Source organism: Homarus americanus, unplaced genomic scaffold (assembly GCF_018991925.1).
Source record: "Homarus americanus isolate GMGI-L3 unplaced genomic scaffold, GMGI_Hamer_2.0 scaffold54679, whole genome shotgun sequence".
Classification (NCBI taxonomy): Eukaryota; Metazoa; Arthropoda; class Malacostraca; order Decapoda; family Nephropidae; genus Homarus; species Homarus americanus.
In genome coordinates, this window is record NW_024722701.1 from 2,032,256 (window position 1) to 2,056,555 (window position 24,300).

A 24,300-nucleotide genomic window follows, 5' to 3' on the forward strand; every position below is an offset into this window, starting at 1 on the left:
GTTCTGCTGGCTGCCTGTGGGGTGTGTGTTCTGCTGGCTGCCTGTGGGGTGTGTTCTGCTGGCTGCCTGTGGGGAGATGTGTTCTGCGCACTGGCTGCCTGTGGGGGTGTGTTCCTGCTGGCTGCCTGTTGGGTGTGTTCTGCTGGCTGCCTGTGGGGGTGTGTTCTGCTGGCTGCTGCCTGTGGGGTGTGTTCTGCTGGCTGCCTGTGGGGTGTGTTCTGCTGGCTGCCTGTGGGGTGTGTTCTGCTGGCTGCCTGTGGGGTGTGTTCTGCTGGCTGCCTGTGGGGTGTGTTCTGCTGGCTGCCTGTGGGGGGGTGTGTTCTGCTGGCTGCCTGTAGGGTGTGTTCTGCTGGCTGCCTGTGGGGTGTGTTCTGTTGGTTGCCTGCCAATGGGGTGTGTTCTGCTGGCTGCCTGTGGGGTGTGTTCTGCTGGCTGCCCCTGTGGGGTGGCCCTGCTGGCTGCCTGTGGGGTGGCTGTTCTGCTGGCTGCACTGTGGGGGTGTGTTCTGTTGGTTGCCTGTGGGGTGTGTTCTACTGGCTGCCTGTCAGTGCTCATTCTGCTGGCTGCCTGTGGGGTGTGTTCTGCTGGCTGCCATGGGGTGTGTTCTGTTGGTTGCCACTGTGGGTGTGTTCTACGGCGCTGCCTGTAGGGTGTGTTCTGTTGGTTGCCTGTGGGGTGTGTTCTACTGGCTGCCTGTGGGGTGTGTTCACTGGCTGCCTGTGGGGTGTGTTCTGCTGGCTGCCTGTGGGGTGTGTTCTGCTGGCTGCCTGTGGGGAATAATGTTCTGCACTGGCTGCCTGTGGGGTGTGTTCTGCTGTGCACCTGTGGGGGTGTGTTCTGCTGGCTGCCTGTGGGGTGTGTTCTGCTGGCTGCCTGTGGGGGTGTGTTCTGTTGGTTGCCTGTGGGGTGTGTTCTGCTGGCTGCCTGTGGGGAGCCTGTTCTGCTGGCTGCCTGTGGGGTGTGTTCTGCTGGTTGCCTGTGGGGTGTGTGTTCTGCTGGCTGCCTGTGGGGGTGTGTTCTGCTGGTTGCCTGTGGGGTGTGTTCTACTGGCTGCCTGTGGGGTGTGTTCTGCTGGCTGCCTGTGGGGTGTGGTTTCTGCTGGCTGCCTGTGGGGTGTGTTCTGCTGGCTGCCTGTGGGGTGTGTTCCTGCACGGCTGCCTGTGGGGTGTGTTCTGCACAGCTGCCTGTGAGGGGTGTGTTCTGTTGGTTGCCTGTGGGGGTGTGTTCTGCTGGCTGCCTGTGGGGTGTGTTCTGCCTGGCTGCCTGTGGGGGTGTGTTCTGCTGGCTGCCTGTGGGGTGTGTTCTGCTGGCTGCCTGGGGTGTGTTCTGCTGGCTGCCTGTGGGGTGTGTTCTGCTGGCTGCCTGTGGGGTGTGTTCTGCACTGGCTGCCTGTGGGGGTGTGTTCTGTTGGTTGCCACCAGCAGGGTGTGTTCTGCTGGCTGCCTGTGGGGTGTGTTCTGCTGGCTGCCTGTGGGGTGTGTTCTGCTGGTTGCCTGTGGGGTGTGTTCTGCTGGCTGCCTGTGGGGTGTGTTCTGCACTTCTGGTTGCCTGTGGGGTGTGTTCTGCTGGCTGCCTGTGGGGTGTGTGTTCTGCTGGCTGCCTGTGGGGGTGTGTTCTGCTGTGCCTGTGGGGTGTCAGTTCTGCTAGCTGCCTGGCGGGGTGTGTTCTGCTGGCTGCCTGGCTGGGGTGTGTTCTGCTGGCTGCCTGTGGGGTGTGTTGCTGCTGGCTGCCTGTGGGGTATGTTCTGGCTGCCCTGTGGGGTGTGTTCTACTTTGGCTGCCTGTGGGGTGTGTTCTGCTGGCTGCCTGTGGGGTGTGTTCTACTGGCTGCCTGTGGTGTGTTCTACTGGCTGCCTGTGGGGGGTGGTGTGTTCTGCTGGCTGCCTGTGGGGTGTGTTCTACTGGCTGCCTGTGGGGTGTGTGTTCTACTGGTTTGCCTGTGGGGTGTGTTCTGCTGGCTGCCTGTGGGGGTGTGTGTTCTGCTGGCTGCCTGTGGGGTGTGTTCTGCTGGTTGCCTGTGGGGTGTGTTCTGCTGGCTGCCTGTGGGGTGTGTTCTGCTGGTTGCCCTTGGCCCAGGGGTGTGTTCTACTGGCTGCCTGTGGGGTGTGTTCTGCTGGCTGCCTGTGGGGTGTGTTCTGCTGGCTGCCTGTGGGGTGTGTGTTCCTGCTGGCTGCCTGTGGGGTGTGTGTTCTGCTGGCTGCCTGTGGGGTGTGTTCTGCACTGGCTGCCTGTGGGGTGTGTTCTGCTGGCTGCCTGTGTGGGGTGTGTTCTACTGGCTGCCCCGCAGCCAGAACAACCATTCTGCTGGCTGCCTGTGGGAGGGTGTGTTCTGCTGGCTGCCTGTGGGGGAATGTGTTCTACTGGCTGCCTGTGGGGTGTGTTCTACTGGCTGCCTGTGGGGGTGTGTTCTGCTGGCTGCCTGTGGGGGTGTGTGTTCTACTGGCTGCCTGTGGGGAGTGTGTTCTACTGGCTGCCTGTAGGGGTGTGTGTTCTGCTGGCTGCCTGTGGGGTGTGTTCTACTGGCTGCCTGTGGGGTGTGTTCACCTGGCTGCCTGTGGGGTGTGTTCTACTGGCTGCCTGTGGGGTGTGTGTTCTGCTGGCTGCCTGTGGGGTGTGTTCTACTGGCCTTGCACCTGTGGGGTGTGTTCTGCTGGCTGCCTGTCACTCTCCCACCCCTTGACACATTCTTCAGGAGACTTGTGACGCTAGTACCAGTATTCTGTGTGTGTGTCATAATTAGACAAAACCGCATATAGTTAACGCTGATTACTCTTACATTGTGCTCTAGTTATGTTACTCTAAGAATGTGTTTTGTTGTACTGTGTTGGAAATTACATACAGTATATGACATAAAGAATATGTATTATTATCGTGAGAGACAGAAACACGGAGAAATACAGGAACAGACAGACAGACAGACAGATGAATAGACAGAGGAAGAGATGGTGAAGTGGGGGAGGGGGGGGGAGGCACTATGAAGGTGTGAATATTAGTTTTAATTAATTTGTCATTGTCTAATACACTTGTTGTCACCTGTGTACTCTACTAGTGTGTTGGTCTATTTGGTTGTTAGTTCTTAAGATATGGAAATGCTTTTGTTAATATAAATAGATTCAAGCAGTGTGTTGTATGAAAGAGGATGTGACAATATACACACCCAGTCGTCTCTCTCTCTCTCTCTCTCTCTCTCTCCTACCTGTTGATGTTGTAGTTAAAACAACATTCGTATTTCCATGTGCACTAGACACACACACACACACACACACACACACACACACACACACACACACACACACACACACACACACACACACACACACACACACACAACCTTCTCAGCAATTGGCATAACTTAGACTCTCCTATTCTTCCACCTATTCCTATTTTATTATCTCTGAATCCTTCATTTCCATTATTCTGGTTTTTCTAACTTGTTTCCTAGACGCCTATTGTTTGTCCCACCTGATAGTGATCTAGCAGAGGAAGTAGACGCTTTTGTTCAAATAGTAACTATTGTGTAGTCCCAGCATCAGTAAACAGTACAGTACTAATATACCTTAATTAATATTACTGTAATTTTTAATTTTAAGGATTTTTTATTCTTTTATGGAATGTAGTGGTTGAGTGGATACAAGGCTCACCATCTGCTCCAGGGGTCGATGGTTCACTTCCTGGCACTCCCAGCTCACCCAGCTGTAAATGGGTACCTAAGTGAAGGCGGTGGAGGGCAGTACCGCCATGTTGCCTCCTTGTGTACTGAAGGCTTAGTATACAGTGTGCTGTATCCACACCGTCCCTAACGGGCAGTCATGCCAAAAGGACCCACTGTCACTCCTCTATAATGTATACTGTCTATTGTACTCCAAAAGCCAATCTGCAGTATCTTTATTTTCCTTCTTTTCTGTACAGTTTGTGGAGGACTATGAACCCACCAAAGCTGACAGCTACCGCAAGAAGGTGGTGCTGGACGGTGAGGAGGTGCAGATAGACATCCTCGACACGGCAGGTCAGGAAGACTACGCTGCCATCAGAGACAACTATTTCAGGTAAGGTCAGCCATTATCAGTAAACTCTTAATAATGAACTTCTCAGTAACATAATCCTCTCAATAAGGGATAGGTCTTGCAAGAATTAGTTTGGTAATGGGAGGCATTTATGTACTACAGGTATTTATCAAGTTCAATTCCTCTCAAACCCTTTTTTTTTTAATTAAATTTTGTAAGTGGGTGAAAATAAAATGTCAATATTGTAAAGTGTGTGTGTGTGTGTAATAATAATAATAATAATAATAAACGGTTTATTGAAAAATTTGTAGCCCGAAGGCTGAAAATATACATTGGACACAAATGACTTATTACATGCATTGGTGGTTTAACAAAAGCCTTCATTAGAGAAAGGTGAAGGAACATACAGTGAACATACAGATTAATGTTTACACATGTAGATCATGTGAGCTGAGGTGTTGAACAGCAGACACGTAGTGTAGTAACTCCCTCACAGATGGCGTTATGAGGGGCATCACGTGGAGTACTAATTCCCTCACAGGTGGTGTTGTGAGGGGCTTGACGTGGTGTAGTAATTCCCTCACAGATGGTGTTAAGAGGGGCCTGATGATGTAGTAGTTACTTCACAGATGGTGTATGAGGGGCCTGATGATGTAGTAATTCCCTCACAGATGGTGTTATGAGGGGCCTGATGTGGTGTAGTAATTCCCTCACAGATGGTGTATGAGGGGCCTGATGTGGTGTAGTAATTCCCGCAGAGATGGTGTATGAGGGGCACTACATATGAGTAATTCCCTCACAGATGGTGTTATGAGGGGCATCACATGGCGTAGTAATTCCCTCACAGATGGTGTTATGAGGGGCATCACATGGCATAGTAATTCCCTCGGATGGTGTTATGAGGGGCATCACGTGGTGTAGTCATTCCCTCACAGATGGTGTTATGAGGGGCATCACGTGGTGTAATAATTCCCTCACAGATGGTGTTATGAGGAACTTCACATGATGCTGTAGCAACTCATTCACTACTTGGTGTCGTAGCATCATGGGGACACCACGTGGTCAGTTGTCACAGGACTTCACTCACTCAAGTGGGTGAGGTGTGGTCCCAGGCTTCTCTATCGTGGAGTCTCAGGGGAACTACCACTGGGTACCTGGGACCTCACTGTGTGAAGGTTAGCTTGGGTAAGACTCAACTGCCGAGTTGTTTTTCACTGACTTAAGCACTGTTCACCACTATTCAACACTGGTTCCATTCCTTTCCCAAATGAAATAGTAACTTCTGGCGAGAACTTGTTGATAATCCGGTGGGGAGGAGGGTTCAGGGGAGGGAGTTGGTATGGGCCAACTTAACAGTTGACGTTGCTGATGCTGAGCAGCGCCAGGTGCGTCTGACCCGTCTTGACCCGTCGGTGGTCAAGGATGAAGTGTGTGTGTGTGTGTGTGTGTGTGTGCGCGTGCGTGCGTGTGTCAAGAATAAAACTCGCTGGACTAAATCATCACTTGTGTTAGTTGAAGTGTTTGGTTTACTTTATGCTTGGTTCATGTATCATGCATCACTCTTACTGCCGCTATTTCACCTCTTGTATTTCCTGTATTAGTTTATTTAATGAGAATATTGGTCTAGTGAACTGTGTTCCACATATTTTTGGTATTATTAGAGACATTATGAATTATTTTTCTCTCTCTCTCTCTCTCTCTCTTTTAGTTTTTTACTTGTGATAATTTATATTACCATCACGTGTTATTTACAGATCTGGGGAGGGCTTCTTGTGCGTCTTCTCCATCACTGAAGACGACTCATTCCAGGCCACTCAAGAATTCCGGTAAGATATCTCCCTGGTCCATCATGACTTAAGGTTAGGAATGTTGAAAGTTACCCTGAGAGGTGTGAGTGAATATTGGTTGCTGAGGTGCCTTAGTGGTCTGTGGTTTGGGTATTGGGCAGGTTGTGGTGAGTGCAAACTTTAGTCCCAGGAAAAATTTTGTCTTGTGGTCATTTAGGAGACATACATACATACATACAGACATACATACATACATACATCTGGCAGTCAATTAGGCAACATACATACATACATACATCTGGCAGTCAGTTAGGCAACACACACACACACACACACACACACACACACACACACACACACACACACACACACACACAGAAGAGAACTATTTCAGCCATCCAGGTATCTGATCAAGAGTATTGCAGCTTGACCTCAAATTCCACTGAGCATTCTTTCAACCCTAACTTAACCAACCAACCAAGAGTAGAGCTATTTTACTTCACCCATTATGTTGTAGTGTATTAGGTTGGTGTATAAAAATATTTTCTGTATTTTTGTAATGGAAGTCAAATGTTAATTATCCAAAAGACATTGACAGTTTTTTCACTTATTATGTATGATGTACAAGAAGTTATCACCAACCATTTGTTATATGTTTATTCTTTACTTTGCTTATTTTTATTGTGTATTTTAAATCAGCATTTACTCTATATTAACAACCCCTTGAGTATGTATGAAATTAATATATATCTTATTTTTTTAGGGAACAAATTCTCCGAGTGAAGAACGACGAACACATCCCATTCTTGTTAGTGGGCAACAAAGCTGATCTAACGGAGCGCAGGAAAGTCTCAGAGGAAGAAGCCAAGAACCGTGCGGGACAATGGGGCGTACCTTACGTGGAGACCTCGGCCAAGACAAGAGCTAACGTGGACAAGGTAACGTGCGTCCTCTCGTGGATAAACAATAATCCTCCGCCTTCCATAACCTATTCCCCCAGCTTTACATTATAGCAGATAGTTATTTTTTTACACTAGGTGTTGGTATGCCAGAATAATGGGAACTTTTGATCATGGTATAAACTCCTTGTACTATGAACCTGAGGCTGTTGCTGCACTCTGCTTGTGGTTGATGAAGAGAGAGTTCGTCTGTGTCTCCTCCCCTCTTCTTATTTTACTTGTTTAATTAATTCTGATTTATTTTTTTATTATCAGTGAGTAAGAGCAAATTATTAGAAGTAGCAAACCCCTCCACAAATATTTAGAATTATTAGGTAATGTAAGTGAAAGTATTGGTGTGTGTTAGCCACCCAGATGTTGTGAGGTGATCTGTTAATGGTCTTGGGAAACATTCACTACCACAATGAGAGAAAATATGAAAGTAAATAGAATAAAAGAGAGTTGAATAGAAGAAAATAATTTGTAGAGTATTTAGTTCTTCTAGAAAAATTAATAAACAACATATTTTGTAAATTAATGTGAATTTTTTTTTTTTTACAAAACTACACCTTACAATGGGTTAAACTTTTTTATTCATATTAAAATTCAAATTAGCATAGAAAAAGAAATATACTTTTATTATTCATTATTTTTAGAAGGCATAGATAAAACTAAGTGATATAGAAATGTGCCAGTTTCCCCCCAAATTATAGTCCACCATCTGGCAGTGAACAATATACTGTACTGACAACACCACAACTCTCACCTCTTGGTTTAACACTCACTGCTACATATTGGCCTCATCCTCTACTGACAACACCACAACTCTCACCTCTTGGTTTAACACTCACTGGTACATATTGGCCTCATCCTCTACTGACAACACCACAACTCTCACCTCTTGGTTTAACACTCACTGGTACATATTGGCCTCATCCTCTACTGACAACACCACAACTCTCACCTCTTGGTTTAACACTCACTGGTACATATTGGCCTCATCCTCTACTGACAACACCACAACTCTCACCTCTTGGTTTAACACTCACTGGTACATATTGGCCTCATCCTCTACTGACAACACCACAACTCTCACCTCTTGGTTTAACACTCACTGGTACATATTGGCCTCATCCTCTACTGACAACACCACAACTCTCACCTCTTGGTTTAACACTCACTGGTACATATTGGCCTCATCCTCTACTGACAACACCACAACTCTCACCTCTTGGTTTAACACTCACTGGTACATATTGGCCTCATCCTCTACTGACAACACCACAACTCTCACCTCTTGGTTTAACACTCACTGGTACATATTGGCCTCATCCTCTACTGACAACACCACAACTCTCACCTCTTGGTTTAACACTCACTGGTACATATTGGCCTCATCCTCTACTGACAACACCACAACTCTCACCTCTTGGTTTAACACTCACTGGTACATATTGGCCTCATCCTCTACTGACAACACCACAACTCTCACCTCTTGGTTTAACACTCACTGGTACATATTGGCCTCATCCTCTACTGTATTTATACGCTTCAAAAATTAATGTATCTTAACTCTTAAATAGCAGCCATCATCAGGGTCAGTGGCCATCATCAGTGGCTGCTTCCTGTTCCATTTTCTGTACACATGGCAGCCAGATTAGGGAAACTTGAGCTGCTTTTAAGGGTTAATACATGCAAGAAGTCCTTCCTACACTAATAATCTGTTGTAGTTTAGGGGAAAGTTTCCTAGATGGCCATTTGAGAACTGATTACCTGAACTTTTTGCTATGGTTAATATTGAATATCACCTTGACAACACACTAGTAAATATACCTAAATTTTAAGACAAATATTAAAATACAGCGAAGTCACGATAATTCATAGTTCGGGTGCCAGAAAAAATCATGAATTATCAGAACACAAATTTTAGTTCAATTGATTTAAATAGAAATAATTAGTTTGGTTCTCGGGGCCAAAAAATATGCAAAAAATGTTTCAAAACTGCTTTAATAAACTCTAAACATTGTGCATGATACATAAAAAAATAGAGTAACACAGATAGTGTACAAAAAGTAGATGTATATTATATAAAGAGCTCCTTTCTTCCTCACACTGATGTGTTACAGGGGTGATGAAGCGAGGGAGGGAGCTGTCTCCACCTATCAGCCTTACCTTCCACCTCTAACACAGAATTCTCTTTCTACTCTGCATTTTTTGATAGTTTTATATTATATTTTCCTTATTTTTAAGTCACATTACAACATTGAAATGATGATATTTCCACAAATTTTATAGTTTCTTATGTACAGTAAGATCTTGTATTTCGCGAGTAATATAGACTGGAAAAATTCTCCAAAGGCAAATACATAAACTAATGGGAAAAATAACAATATTGACTGGCCACTCTACATCAACCTCTGATTTTCCCATTTATAACCTCCAAATGTGTCTCCTCCCCTCTTCTTATTTTACTTGTTTAATTAATTCTGATTTATTTTTTTATTATCAGTGAGTAAGAGCAAATTATTTGAAGTAGCAAACCCCTCCACAAATATTCTGCCTTTATTGACCTGATCGTGCTTTCCAGAAACTAGTTTTTATGCTCTCCTCAAGTAACTTAATCACACGCTGCTTATCCTGCATCGAGTACTTGGCAAACTTAACTCCCTTATGATAGTCCCACTTTTCCTTTTCCTTATTTGGCCACTTAGGAGGGTCTGTTCCACCCCCACCAGCACCAGTAGGACCCCCAGTAGAGGTAGAGGCCATTATCTTGACTAGACAGGTGGCACCACCCAAAAAATCACACAATAACAGCCCCGGCGGTCGCTACGATGGCGCGGGCTACAACGCGATAGTCGTATTCTTGTAAACCTCTTTCACGTTCACCACTGGCAATTCAATCACCAGAACGCTTCTTAGAAACATTTTTCTTACCCTGTCTTTCCATATTCATGGGGGAAAACAGCAAAAATCACGGGGTAATTGATAGAAACCGCGCTATTCAACTGATCACGTGATGGAAACAGAGAGCGTTGGTGTAAACCATTATTAGTCCTCACTGTGAAACATTCTTTTTACTTATTATTTTTGTACATATTTATGGGTAACAACTAAATTTGCATAAAAAAATAAAAAAACAATTACAGAGTACCTCTCAAAATACACTTCACAAACTAAAGACACAAATCAATTGAACATGTGATGTCGAACATGAACTGTAAACATTGCATAACCCCACGCCACGCTTAAAACGTTGAGGATGGAATCGCGCTATAGCCAACATTCGCATGCAAAAGTTCGCGTTTTACAAACAGCTCTCCCCTATTCATCAATCGCGTTACAACCAATTCACGTTGACAAAACACGCGTTGTAGCAGAAATGACTGTAACTGGTATGAGGGCTTTGGCGTCATTCAAGATGGTGGCCAGCATTCAGCTGGCTGGATCTCGAGTTCAGCTGGCTGGATCTCGAGTTCAGCTGGCTGGATCTCGAGTTCAGCTGGCTGGATCTTGCATTCAGCTGGCTGGATCTTGCGTTCAGCTGGCTGGATCTTGCGTTCAGCTGGCTGGATCTTGCGTTCAGCTGGCTGGATCTCGCGAAACTCATGATATTTTACGCCAAACTTAAGACTTGGTTTCATTAGGTAGTGCTCGCGAAATTAAAAAACGTGAAAAGAAATCGCGCGAGATATGAGATCTTACTGTAGATAAACACTGCGGCAGTCAGGCAGTAATAGAGGTACTGTACCTGTGAATTTATGACTGAATTTGTATCATACATTGTGAATCATCACTGCTCCAGTGAACTGTGTTCTGGAGTTTATTTTTACACAAATTTTCTTCGTTTTAAAGGAATTTTATTTCTTCTGGTTTATTAATGGAAGAAAAACTTGACATATTTCACTCAAGAGTAACAGATATAATGGAAGCTACTGGACCACCCTCTCCCACACAGTGGTCAGTTAGATGGAGGTTATACTGTAGTGGGAAAAGGCTTTGACAGAGTTATAAAAACAGGGTTATGGTTGGTTTTACTCCCTGAACCTTGTAATAAAACCCTGTGTGTCTTACTCAGAACTGCACGAATATCCTAAGGGCTGTTACTGTCGCAGGCCTGTGTTGACTCAAGCATGCACGATCGCATCATAAAATTGCCTCGTCTTGTTCAGCGTTACATCCACAGCTTTGACTTGTATAATAAATAGATGTATAAAATGGTAGATTGCAATTTTTTCAGAGCTTACAGTGTGGCCATGCATTTAAGTTTGTACAAAAGATGGTGGTAAATTTATGTGTAAGCTTATGTAGGCAATTTAGAAGTTGTTTTTGTGCAGCATAGAAATTCACCAGAATTTTGATATACAGGTATATATTTTTTTAATTTGCATTCAAGGTACAGTTGTTTCATCAGATCACTCTTTTATTACTAAATGCTCAATATGCAATACAACTTTGTTATACAGTATATCAAAGACAGATATTGAAGTGTGAAGGATTACATTTGCCTTATTAATTTCTAGACAAGAGGGGAATGGTGGTAGAACAATACCTCACCCAAACATCACCTAACCAAACAAGTGAGTTTTGGTTCAGGCACAGATGTCCACATTTGAGACTCAGACAACTTGGCATTTCAGAAGGTTATGCAGTACAGGTATTATTTGAGAGGTAATATGTCCTCATGTAAAAGTTCAAAATCATAGGCTTAAAATTCTGGGGTATTATTTAATGGACAAACAAGACAACTGGCCAAATATTTACCCAACTTGCTCTACATCTGCTGTAAAAACATAATTACAGACAGAGAAATAATACACTGATTGAAATATGTCCAGTTCTTCCAATTAGGGCTTAATAATCCTCCTTTTTACTCCCTTCAATTATTGTTCCATCGAAATATTGTTTTTTTTTTTCAACGCTTTATGATCCCCAGCACTAAGGACCCTCTTGACCCTCTTTTACAAATTCAATTCAATAATTTCGACCATGTAAACATCTTGCTCTTGGTGGTGTAGTCGAGACCTTAAACGAGACCATTCGGTAGTTTAGCTTTATAGAAGTTTAGTCCCCTAGTGCTCTCCTGAATATTAGCTCTTAGTGCTCACCTGAAGATTAGCCCCCTAGTGCTCACCTGAAGATTAGCCCCCTAGTGCTTTTCTGAATTAGCCCCCGAGTGCTCTCCTGAGGTTTAACCCCTAGTGCTCACCTGAAGATTAGCCCCCTAGTGTGCACCTGAAGTCTTGCACCCCCTGCTTAACCATCCTAAAGTTTAACGACCCTGATATTGTCATGGGGGCCATTCAAGGGCTTTACTACAGCACTGTTTCAATCTTGACTTGTTACTGAGCTCTCTGTTGTATTTTATCTCATATAACATCTATAGCTAGTGTTAGGGAGTGATCATCAGGTGAGAGAGAGAGAGAGAGAGCTAATATTCAGGTATCCTCATAATTCTTCCCGTCATCATCTCCATTTCCCTGATCGACGGCTCTTAATGTAATCACACTTCAACATCGTGCTTCTCTACACCCCAGGATTGTGACTGCCATTTAATGTTTACTCCTTGTTTATCTTAACCACATCGAGAGTAAGACATCACATGCAGAGTCTTCCCTAAAACACTCTTCAACATCTTTGGGTGTGTTCGTGTCTAGACTGTTGGGTGTTCGAATCCTCATAGTAAAGTTGTATGCAGTGAGGGTGGTAAGCAGATGTTTCATCACTGGACAATCCATTACCAATCTATTGAATAGTATGTCATTGGAAGGCATCTTGTAGGAGGCTAAATTTAACTCATTCACTCCCTCAGTCTCTCTTCAATACTTCAGCTGCAGACAGAACCCATTACACCTTAGAGAAAACCCTCTTGAAGACCTGTTCCCCTCCTCCCCAATCCCTCTGTAATATACCCAATCCAATTCAGTAACTAAATGGATCAAGTTGAAATGTGTTAAACATCTTCCTGACACAACCATCTCTCTTTGTGTTCACTTGTCACCATTTCTGTTTTTATTTATTACACTTACGGCCTCTGTTCTGCTTGTAAGTTTTGGCAATTGCAGATTGAGTTTCTCACTAGAAACCTAAGAAAAGACAGATGGGTGAATTTAGAGCTTTATTTAGGTATTTTTCATATCTAGGTAGAGTTTAATGATCACCTTTAGACATGAGATTTGATATTGACAAGTGAAGTGTTCAGTCAATAACTTCCTAATGGTTTTAATGGCAGAAAAACTTTGAGACAATATTACAGTGTATTAATACCCGAGCTAAATTTAATAATCATCATTTTCCATATATACTAGACATAGGGGAGAGTTTTGACATGATTTCAGAGCATGGCCTATGACACTGTTTTGTTCTCTCTGGATTCATCTACTTCACCCAGATATAAAAAAAAAATGGACTAACTTCAATATAAATTTACAGGCTCACTGGATAACTATATGGGAGGCAGTAGTTAAATTCTGGCTGCATTTGGTAAAAGGTCACGTTCACAGCTCAGTGTCAAAGTGGGTGATGCTTACAGATCTCAGACTGCAGTTGTAGATGTTTCTTTGTGATTGTACCTCTTATTCCTCCCTCTGTCTCTCTATGTTACTCAGCTGATGGGAATTCCTCTCATTATAATTATTTTATGATGCAAGCAGAAGGCAACTGATCTAACTAATGTGATAACAAAACCAAGATGTAAATGTACCAAACGCTTCTCTTGGGTTTTTTATTTCTTCGAGGTGACCGGAATGTTTTGTTAACTCGAGCTTTTCGGGGAAGATTCTGTATGCGAAACCTTTCCTAAAGTACAGTCGATAAATGTGAATTGATTTAAAAACATTGCAAATATTGAGGACTTCAGTCAGGAAATTTAAAGGTTGGTGTATAAGCAGTGAAATCAAAGTGATATGTTATGAATGATGTTTGGTGAGAGGTTAATATAGTTTTTTTGCAGTCGTACCTTTTGCAACTTTCTTTTAGAGAGTTTGAGGACTTATGAGAAATAAAAAAATATTCAAGTGTTTTATCTAGTGTCTTTTTATAAGTATTTTTTAAAGATAATATGAAGCATTGATCACATCTCTTAGTTTTCCTTATAATGCACTACAGTTTGGTGTTTTTATGTGAGGAGTCAAATGAGTGCTTGATTTTTTTTGTGTGCCATTGTTGTTTACACGATTTTGTTTGAAGTGGAGACGTAAAGAGATTTGTTTACAGCCATAGGTGTTATTTATTTACGAAGTGTTATATATATATATATATATATATATATATATATATATATATATATATATATATATATATATATATATATATATATATATATATATATATATATATATATATATATATATATATATATATATATATATAATGTTTATGATTAAGACTCTTCTTTTCTCTACTCTTCTCTTTCTCTCAGGTTCATATGATGTATCTATCTCTTCTCTTCTCCTTTGCCTTTCTTATTCTCCTGCCTCTGTCTGTCACTCTCTCAGGTTCATACAAGAAATGGATCAAAGAGTTCAGCTTGAGAGGATATCATCTTGTGGTGTGTGTGTGTGTGTCATGTCTAACATTTTTAATCTCCTACACCCAACAGGTTTTCTTTGATTTGATGCGTGAGATTCGCTCTCGCAAATTGGAAGACAATAAGAACACCAATGGCAAGGGTAAAGATCCTGGCAAGAGGAAAAAACCCAAGTGCTGCATTCTTTAGGTCAGGAAAATGTCCTCCCTCCCTCCCCCTGCCCTGCCCTGCCCTTGTTAGAGTCAGTCATGCCCTTTGCTTGCAGTGTTATGTTTCATCCCTCCTTTTAAGGGCATTTAACGGCCTGTTTTGCTACACGTGGGCCACACCTTGCTCTTTGCCTGTTGTTGGATAAAATGGCCCTGTCCATCTCTGATACGGGGTGACTCGTTGCCAGTGTCCACACGAGGCACGACTCATGCCCGGCCTTACTGAGGGAGAGACAAGGTTCAGTTTGTGCCTGTTGTTGCCTGTACTATATACCCCATAGCATAGGTACCTAAATGTTCCATCCATATAGATTACTAAACTCTTACATGCAGTGTTCTTGCTGGGTATTATTATTGATATATTTATGGTTATGTTATGCTATTGGAACACTAATATTTTGTTTCTAAATTATTAATACATTTTGGTGGAGTCTTTCCCAAAACGTAATAGCGTAGTTGATGGTTGTACAGTAGTTGAGTTTTATTAATTTATTTTTTGTTAAATTATTTGTAATTAGATTGTTTGGTAGTTTGCTGTGGCACTTGTTAAACATTATTGTAAAGAATAAGACTAATAGTATTTTATTTGAAGTCCATAATTATTTTATATATAGTTTTAGAGAGTGCTTGATGATATAGTGATAAGAATTGGTTACAGTTTACAGTATATGGAATTAAGTAAATGATTATATATATATATATATATATATATATATATATATATATATATATATATATATATATATATATATATATATATATATATATATATATATATATATATATATATATATATATATATATAGTATACACATATACATACATACAGTAAAGCCTCGAATAACGACGTTAATGTGTCCTCCAATATTGCAGTGTTAGGTGAATCGTCTTATCGTGAATCATTACTGTATTTTGCGGCATAGAAGACGTGCTTTTTATTACAAAAATATACCTTGAAAATCACCATGCGTCTTCCACGATGCTAGTTGATGGGTTGTAGCAGAGGTTTTCTTTGGGTCAACTGAAATCAGCCCCTGTTACCTCATTACTTAGCAATTACAAGTACTATACTGTATTCTCTTTACTATAAAACAATTGATTTAACTAATATTGTTGATATACTGCAAAAAATACGATTATTTACTTACTCAGTTGGTAAAAAATAAAATAAACGGCTGCAGCTACACAACCCTTGCTGCAGCAGCGCCATCTATTGAGGAATTGCAAAAAGTTGTCTGCTGGTCTCAAAGCGCAGGAATTTTTGCTTCTTCACACTTGAGTGTCTAGAACTTTGTTCATTCACTACCAGGCCTTCACATGGAAACAGGGCAACAGAGAGAAACTTCGGACCACCTCCTACTTATACCTTCTTACACAGATTTGTTATTAAAAATTGATGAAAATGACGACTGATAAGCAGTTCTAGGTGATGATATTCAAAGAGGTGTGTGTATTTGTGCCAAATGGGCTGTATATCAAGCATTGGTTTCACTGGTGTCGGTTAATAAGTATAAAAATTTTTTTCCTAGAATTACATTTCCAAACTCAGGGTGCGTCTTCCACGATGCAGCGTCTTCTATGCCGCAAAATATCGGTAATTACCATTAAAATAAAGCAATAATAATGAGATGCGTTCCCAAGTGTGACCTTTTCATATCTTTTGTGAGGATTTTTACCCTCTTTTCCCCCCAAAATAATACAATTAATGAAAAGTGCAAACTTTATTCTTTAAATAATGCTTCTGAGTGCACCTTATACAATATAAATGAATAATAATATGGTCACACAAGAGGGGATGGGACGCCATTGTTTTCGTTTGTGTTTACAGCCAGGAGTCCGGGACGATAGTTCTACACGAGAAAATGAAGAAAATAAGACCCTGGTTGTAGCTGTAGTAAATTTAATTTAAAAAAAGTAGTATATATGTTTTAAGTAATGTTATTTAATGTTAATAAATGGAACAATTGAAGTAGCTAACCACTAATGAAAAAAAAGAGATGGATTGGGAACGCCAACATATATGTGCGCATTTAAGGATACTGCGTCATTTATCTTAAGAATATGTACAAAAGCTTCATTATTGTTTATTACTGAATACAGCTCCTCCCCGACTTACGACGAGGTTTGGGACCCAAATCCAGGTCGTAAGTCGAAAATGCTTAAATAATACATAGAAAATCTAAAATGGGTGTCACTTTTTCTTCTCAGCACCACAAAACTCTCACTTTTAAGCTTGCCAGCCATTTTAAAGAGAATTACAAAAAAAATTTTGTCAGTACACAGTGCAATCACTGACATTGGGACTCGAAAATACGCAATTTGACAAAATTTTGGTACGACTGAAGCAGGTCGTAAGTTGAGTAGGTCGTAAGTCGGGGAGGAGCTGTATTTGATTGAATTAATGTTTATATATCTGAAATGAACAATGCAATTCATTAATAATACGTAGAATATTAAAACACACAATGAGACAAGGCTGCATTGTTTTTGTGTGACGATGGTTCTACACAAGAAACTGAAGAAAATAAGACCCTGGTTATAGCTATAGTGAACTTAATTTAAAAAAATTTAATACCTGTATGTATGTTTTAAGTAATGTTATTTAATGTTAATAAATGGAACACTAGAAGTAGCTAACCACTAATGGTAAAGAAATAAGGTGAGACGATTGGGAACGCCAACGTATGAACAGTAAGTGCGTACATGTGAAACCATATCGTCATTTCTCAACATATGAATATGAAAGCAACAATTATTTACTGTTCATATATGTTTTAGATAATATTTACGAATGTAAAACTAAAATTCTATTCACCAATGGCGGTAAAGTCTAAAACATAAGGACAGCCAATGAATAGTGTGCGAGTTTTTACTCAGATGACGAAGTCATCAGGTTCAACTCTGGCTGAAGCTGTAGCTTTCCATAAAGCTGTTGCTGAAACTGTTACTGAACCTGAAGTTGATGTTGAAGCTGCTTACGATGCTGATTTTGATGGTGTAGCTGAAGTTGGTGGTTTAGGCCTTTGAATAATAAAGCTGTCTAAAGAACCTTGCACAGCTGCTTTCTTTTCTCATTATACATCTTTATGTAGAGGTCATTTGTGTTTATTTAAATTTTAATGCTTTGTTCTGTTAATGGATCCACTTCAGAAAATGTGTTCATTGCTTGCTCCATATAATATCCACAGACCTCTCACCCTTATCATATTGTTTTAACTCATCTAGTTTCTCGGCTAAGCTTAGACACTTTCTTTTGGCTTTTGAAACAACACTACCATCACTTGCTCTCTTGCTCATGTTGAATAGGGATGCAAAAATGCTGAGAAACCTGAGAAAGTTTTTCTTCTGTTCCTGTTCCAGATGCGTGAAAACAAAAGGCCCGCCAAGCTCCGACTGTTGTTTACCACTCGTTAGCCAGGCAGCTTCGCGCAAGGCGCTCTTCTTTTTTTTTACAGTAATTTTTTTTTTATAATACAAATCGGGATTTAGTTATTATTTATATGAAAATGTAATTTTATTTTATTTTTATTATATTTTGGTCGTAAATACGAATGAAATAAGGATGTAAACTGAATGGGGTCCTAAATTATCTAGGGTTTCAAATACGAAAAGTTGTTGGATGAATCGTTGTTTCCGAGGCTTTACTGTGTGTGTGTGTGTGTGTATATATATATATATATATATATATATATATATATATATATATATATATATATATATATATATATATATATATATATATATATGTATATATATATATATATATGTATGTATGTATGTATGTATGTATCTATGTGTATGTATATATATATATATATATATATATATATATATATATATATATATATATATATATATATATATATATATATATATATATATATATATATATATATATATATATATATATATATATATATATATATATATATATATATATAAAATTGGCAGTTAGTCAGCCTTTTATATCTTCATATGGAGAACAATCACTGCCAAGTCAGCCTGGATCAGACCTCACTTCAGATATGTCTTGCACGCAACACTCACTAGTTAAATAGTTTACACCACATGCTCCCCTCTTACCCTGCCACTACCTGTGACCAACACCTGCACTCTACCACATTGTCCCCCAGTCCATCTTATTGACTCTTAACTGTACAGTTTGTATAAGCATGAGTACATCAACATGGCAGAGACAATGATAAGATGATATTATTTAGGTTCTTATGGCTGTATCATGACTGTAATGAGTCACTTGTACTCATTGTCATGTGTTATGAGAGAGGAGAAGCTCACAGGCCGTGCCATCTCTGTTGGTTTAGTTCTTTATGAGATCAATGTCTTGTACCTCAAGTAACTGTTCTCATAGTTGCTCTGGCCTCACCACCTTCATGTTACATCCCTGTGCTCTAAACTCTGGACCAAGGAGGTATTTGGTCTCTAATTAATCATTTCATTAAGGGGAGAGACTTTAATATTTGTCCTCCTTTAATTTTCATATTTTAACTTAGTATTGTGACGTTAAATCACCTTTCATAGCTTTTAGGATCAAGTGAACTTTGTGATCATGTTGACCAGTTTGGTTTAGTGGTTTAGTGACTTTAGGGTATATCTTGGTTTATACAGATTTTTTTTCGCCATTTTCACGACTGGAAAAAAGGACAAAAATTCAGAACATGCCTCACCTCTGTTGTCTTCCTTTGGTGTGTGTGTGTGTGTGTGTGTGTGTGTGTGTGTGTGTGTGTGTGTGTGTGTGTGTGTGTGTGTGTGTGTGTATGTGTGTTGCATGTTTCATTGTTTTCACTTGGCAAACCTTTTTCTTCTGTGAAGTGGGGTGACCAGGGAGGGACTCATCCCCTCTTCCTTAACTTTTGAAAGATATTGGGTTACCTTATAGGCCTCTATCCATGGCAAAATGCTGTTTCACCCATTTTTTCCACCATTAACAAGTTCACCCACTTACATTCTTTTCCATCACTCTATGGCTGCCGAGAAAGCTAATTGAGTCTTTATCTTCTTTTTTTTTTAGCTGTAACCCCTAAGCTACTTAATATTTCCTTGAGGGTCTATCTAAAGTTACTTAGTCAATCTTCCAACCCATCTGCAATGTTTTAAAAGACCTAAAAGTTTATTTTTACTCTAATTTTATCAGGAATTAAATTAATGTTTTATACTGAGCAGAGAAAAGCTGCTTATGTTTTGTGCTTTACCATTGAGACTTCCTGCGTCCATGCGTGCATTCAAGAACCATCAGGCAGCATTAGGGTATTTAATAATCAGGTGTTTTTATTTATATTATATATGGGGAACACCAGAGCAGAGATCATTTGTTATAGCAGTAAGAGAATAGACTCTGTATCTCTCTTAGGTTCCAGCCATCTTACACTTTAGTGGGAAAATGTTTGCAAGAATGGAAAGAAAAATTATCTTACCTCTCATCATTTCTTTCAGTATTGTTAGGTACTGGATATATAAGTTCTGTTGTCATTTCAGCGACTTATCATATCCATTTTAGTGTTCCTGCATCATGAACACGACAGTTCTGAAAAAGGAAACTGACAACAGCACAAGACCAAAGTTTATATGGGAGGGAGGGAAGGAGAGAGAGGAACCTGGTGATGGGTCTTGTGTGATACCTTATGACATGGTTACAGACAGAACCCGCACACCCCCAACCACCTCCCACCAACACCCACCTGCCACTACCATCCCACTATTCCACCACCACCACAACCACCTACCACCATCAACTTCAGCTACCAACACCCACCCACCATCTGCCACCTACTCCCACCAAATTAATTAATCCCACCTGTAATCATTTCCCTTCAGCATCAAACTTCTCACACCATCTATGTGTTATACATCAAGATCAAGGCCAACAATATGAAATTTCTGATAGATGAATTGTTTAGATGGAATATTTGTGACATGGTAACAGTTACATCATGTGAGACCGTATTTGCTTAAGAAACTAAATTAAAATATAGTGTAAAACTAGAGATAAACGTCATGCACATAGATGTTAACTATTCCTAAAATATTGTCAAATACAGTATAATTGTGTGATTGATGATTATATGTTATTGGGGGTTTACTGATAGAAACTACACATTGTCTTGGAGAATATTCAGGCCCCAACCAGTCATATCATTTTGTGATTGGGCCCCATAGGAAGAAAATTTGCATTGAGGAAAAAGCCATTTTCTCCATTTTGAGACGGTCATTATCCCCAATGGGTCTCTCTGTCTCTCGCTCTCTCTCTTGCACTCACTGCATTAGTCTGGGAACCTTGAAGACTGGGGTGAGGTTCATATGCTGACAAGATGCAGTAGAGCAGTGGTTCCCAACTTCAGGTCGTGACCCAAATCAGGGTCGGGGGGTGTTCTCTGTAGGGTTGCAAGGGGTCCTCAGACGATTTTAAAAATATAGTACTTATCATAAAGTAAAAAAAAATTTTTTTATTAACATTCAAGCTATATAATATATTATATGCCTGAGGGTCACGACACCGTACTGTTGGGAAATTTAGGGTCACAGCCAAAAAGGTTGGGAACCACTGCAGTAGTGGGATAGCTTATTACTGTGGCAGTGAGGGTTGGTGTGGGATTTTATTGAGCTTTGCAACACATTGGCACTTAAGCTTTTATTTTATGGTGGGGAATGAGTCTGAAGAGTCTTGGAGGTGGTACAGTAACTGGTTGGTCTTGTGAACAGCCAAACACTGTAATCAGAGACTAAATTTCTCCTCTTTTAAAGCACATTATCTTTTACACCTCTAGATCTTCATTTAAAATTGCTGCATTGATTTTTTTTTTTGGTACAGTAACTGAAGTACATTGAGTTTTGTTATCAAAGTATGACATGTTGCCTGAATAACTTTGTGACTATCCAATCATTTATTTTTGTCCAATAAATTGATCATTTTTATCATAACATATCAAAATCTTCATAACAGTACATCTATTGACATGTATCTTTCTGCCATAACCTGCATCAGTTGACACAGGTAGACGAAATTTACAGTAATCCTCTTGAACAACTCTGACATGAACCTGTGAGGAAAAGAGGAGAGCAATACCCAAGACACTTAACAAGGTGGTCTTCCGCTTGGTGTTGGTGTCACATACAGTATCTAAGGTAGTTACTTATAGGTACAAGTTCTCCTGTGTTTATGATTTGAAATAGGAATGTAAGGAAAACTTTTGAGGTGAAGAAAAACAAAAGCAAAGAAATTAGAAATGATAAGAGAAATTAGTTATTATGAGTCTAGATTTGTGACAATATGTTAAGTAAATTGATTGAAAAGACACGGCCAGGTCAACACTCATTACAGTGTTCATAAGTGAGTTGGGCAGCAGAAAATACTAACAGTTCCAAGTCTTGATATATTAAGAGTCATCACATAGTACCAACATACTGTCTCCATTGGCTCTCAGGGATCAGACCCACCTGTTTGAGCTGTCAAGTTACACGTTTACACAGCATCTTGGGCCAGGCCTCGGTGGTCTGTTGCTTACATCTTATTTTATGTTTAAGTTACATTGAAGTTATCCTTTGAACTTCTTATCTCGGCAGTCTATGATCTGCAAACAAAAAGTTATATATACTGTACATGATGTTAGATGCTTCTGTTATGTTATGTTATGTGGAGGTTCTTGCATGAACTCTAAGACTTAATTCATTTGGGAAAAAAATATTAAGCATTTTTACTTTAATTTTATTGCTAGTGTAATGTTTTGTCATGATGAAGTACAGAAGCATGTGACAGATAATGAAGTGTTTCCCTTATGTCTATTGTCCTGCCATGCATGGTTCAGGTGATGTCTCCTGCCAGTGTGCTGCTTTCTCTCTTCACCTGTGTCCCACTTTTCCTCACATGTTTAATGTAATGTCACAATCACTGATTATTAAATGAGAAAATTAATGACTGGTAGAGTCTTTATAATGTAAACCACAATTTTCTTGAATTGGTATTTTAACAAACTTTTTCTTTTCAATAGTAATTTTGTCATTTCTTTGTTATGGTCTTATGAATGTGTTTCCCACAAAACTTTATAAAGTCATGTAATTTTTGTATGTATGTGTTTTATGTATACTGTACTGTATATTACATGTGAATTTTATATTTTCAGGCTTTTTACGACCTGACCCGTCTGATCTCTGCCAGCAAGCAACAAGCAGACAGTCCAGCAGAAGCAGAGAATAAACCTACCCCGTGTTGCTGCATCTCATAGTGATTATGTAGCTAACATGCCCAGTTTCTCAATATCACATACCTAAGATGTCAACCTGAAACACAAATAGATTCAACAATGTTAATCATTTGACAAAGAATAATGAAAATATAACTGAGAAATAGGTAGTCAATATTGATGATGGATAGAGATGTAACACTTAACCCAATGTACAGATGGAATAGATAATTTTGAAATAATTCCTGTTCTAAAATGCAACATATTTGACTCCACTGAAGGAACATTACCATAGATGTATTAAAGATGGATTGGCCTTGTAAACTTCACGTGATGGAAATCTTTTACTCGTTCTATCTCTCTTTTTTTTCTTTTGCGTATTTTCAAATTCTGTTTTGTTTGGGTTGTTATATATTCACAGCTGCATTCAAGATGTTACTATTAAGATTTGGTGAGATTATTTCCACTGACAGCGTATAAGTAAGTCTCCATAACAGTAAGACAACCACCAGACATTAGGTTAGCATGAAGATGAATGTATAGTAAGATTTTGGTTACTTTTTGATATACTCATAGTGATAAGAGTGTCTCAACGTACTGTACAGGTCTGACGTTGGTCGATATTTTTTACTATTTCTGTCAGTTTAGTGCTTGTTACTGGTGTATGTTACAAGCCTTGGATATCCCAGTGACAAATAGGTTAAAATGGATCTGCATGATGTGGCTATTTAGATGTAGAAGGATGAATCTATCGGAAGCTACAAATTTAAGAGGTCTTTTGTTTCGTCAATGCCTACTTTGTACTGTTTTCATTCTCTTGAGTAAATTGTTATGTTTACAGTACAGACAGATCCTGATTTACTTTCCTGAAAAAGCTATCGTAAAAGCGTGTAAGTTAGGATCTTATCTGTATGTTATTGTGAATTCATCAAGAACTGTAAATCATTCCTTTTATGTGATTGCTTTTGTCTTTTCATAATCCTTGGTCTCTTTTTATTATGCAGTGAGGTAAGGAAGTATGACTGTGCTCGTCCTTTCATTTTCAAGATTAGGATTATACCATTTAAGAAAAGTGCTTCATTTTTTATAATCCATCACATCAGACTTGTGTACTGCGCCACATACCGTTCCAAAGAAATATTAAGGATACAGTTCTAGCTCTTAAAGAGGATATGAGTCGAGTGGGATTGGATCAGTTTTGCATTCCAAAGAACCTTTCCATTCCTCCCACTTACAATTTTAATCTTCCAACAACAATTTTCAATATGAGAAGCAACAATACTTCACAGGTTTCCTCTCTTAGCTAAGACCAGCTTGTTACTGTGTCATTTATACCATATCTTTGCTGTCTGCCATCTTCTTCTCTTCACACTTTACCTGCACACCAAACCTTCCTCCAGGACCTGGTTGACCAAAACATTGATTATATGGGATAAGAAATGAGTTCATATTTCTTATGGCTTATATTTTAACCTCCAGAAATTATCAAAATTACTGTTGAGGGATAATCAACACTATGGTGAGCCAGGTCCTCACAGTCAAGGGGTTGTATATTTGCATTCTTTTTTTATTGTAAAATGTGGAAAGTAAAATAAGACAAAGAAGTTGCACCACATTACCTGTGCCTTTCATTTATTCTT

The 24,300-nt window shown here is 40.0% G+C and overlaps 1 protein-coding gene across 1 annotated transcript; it reads left to right on the top strand.

Moving 5' to 3' along the window:
• Positions 1 to 3,908: 3,908 nt before the first annotated feature.
• On the top strand, positions 3,909 to 24,278 carry LOC121863059 (ras-related protein Ral-a-like; the record flags this gene model as incomplete). The annotated part of the gene is given in 5 exon segments (XM_042361535.1): positions 3,909 to 4,045; positions 5,758 to 5,829; positions 6,554 to 6,728; positions 14,329 to 14,445; positions 22,601 to 24,278. Coding segments are annotated over 4 exon segments (501 nt in total), but the record flags the coding sequence as incomplete, so codon positions are not given.
• Between the last annotated feature and the right edge of the window lie 22 nt (positions 24,279 to 24,300).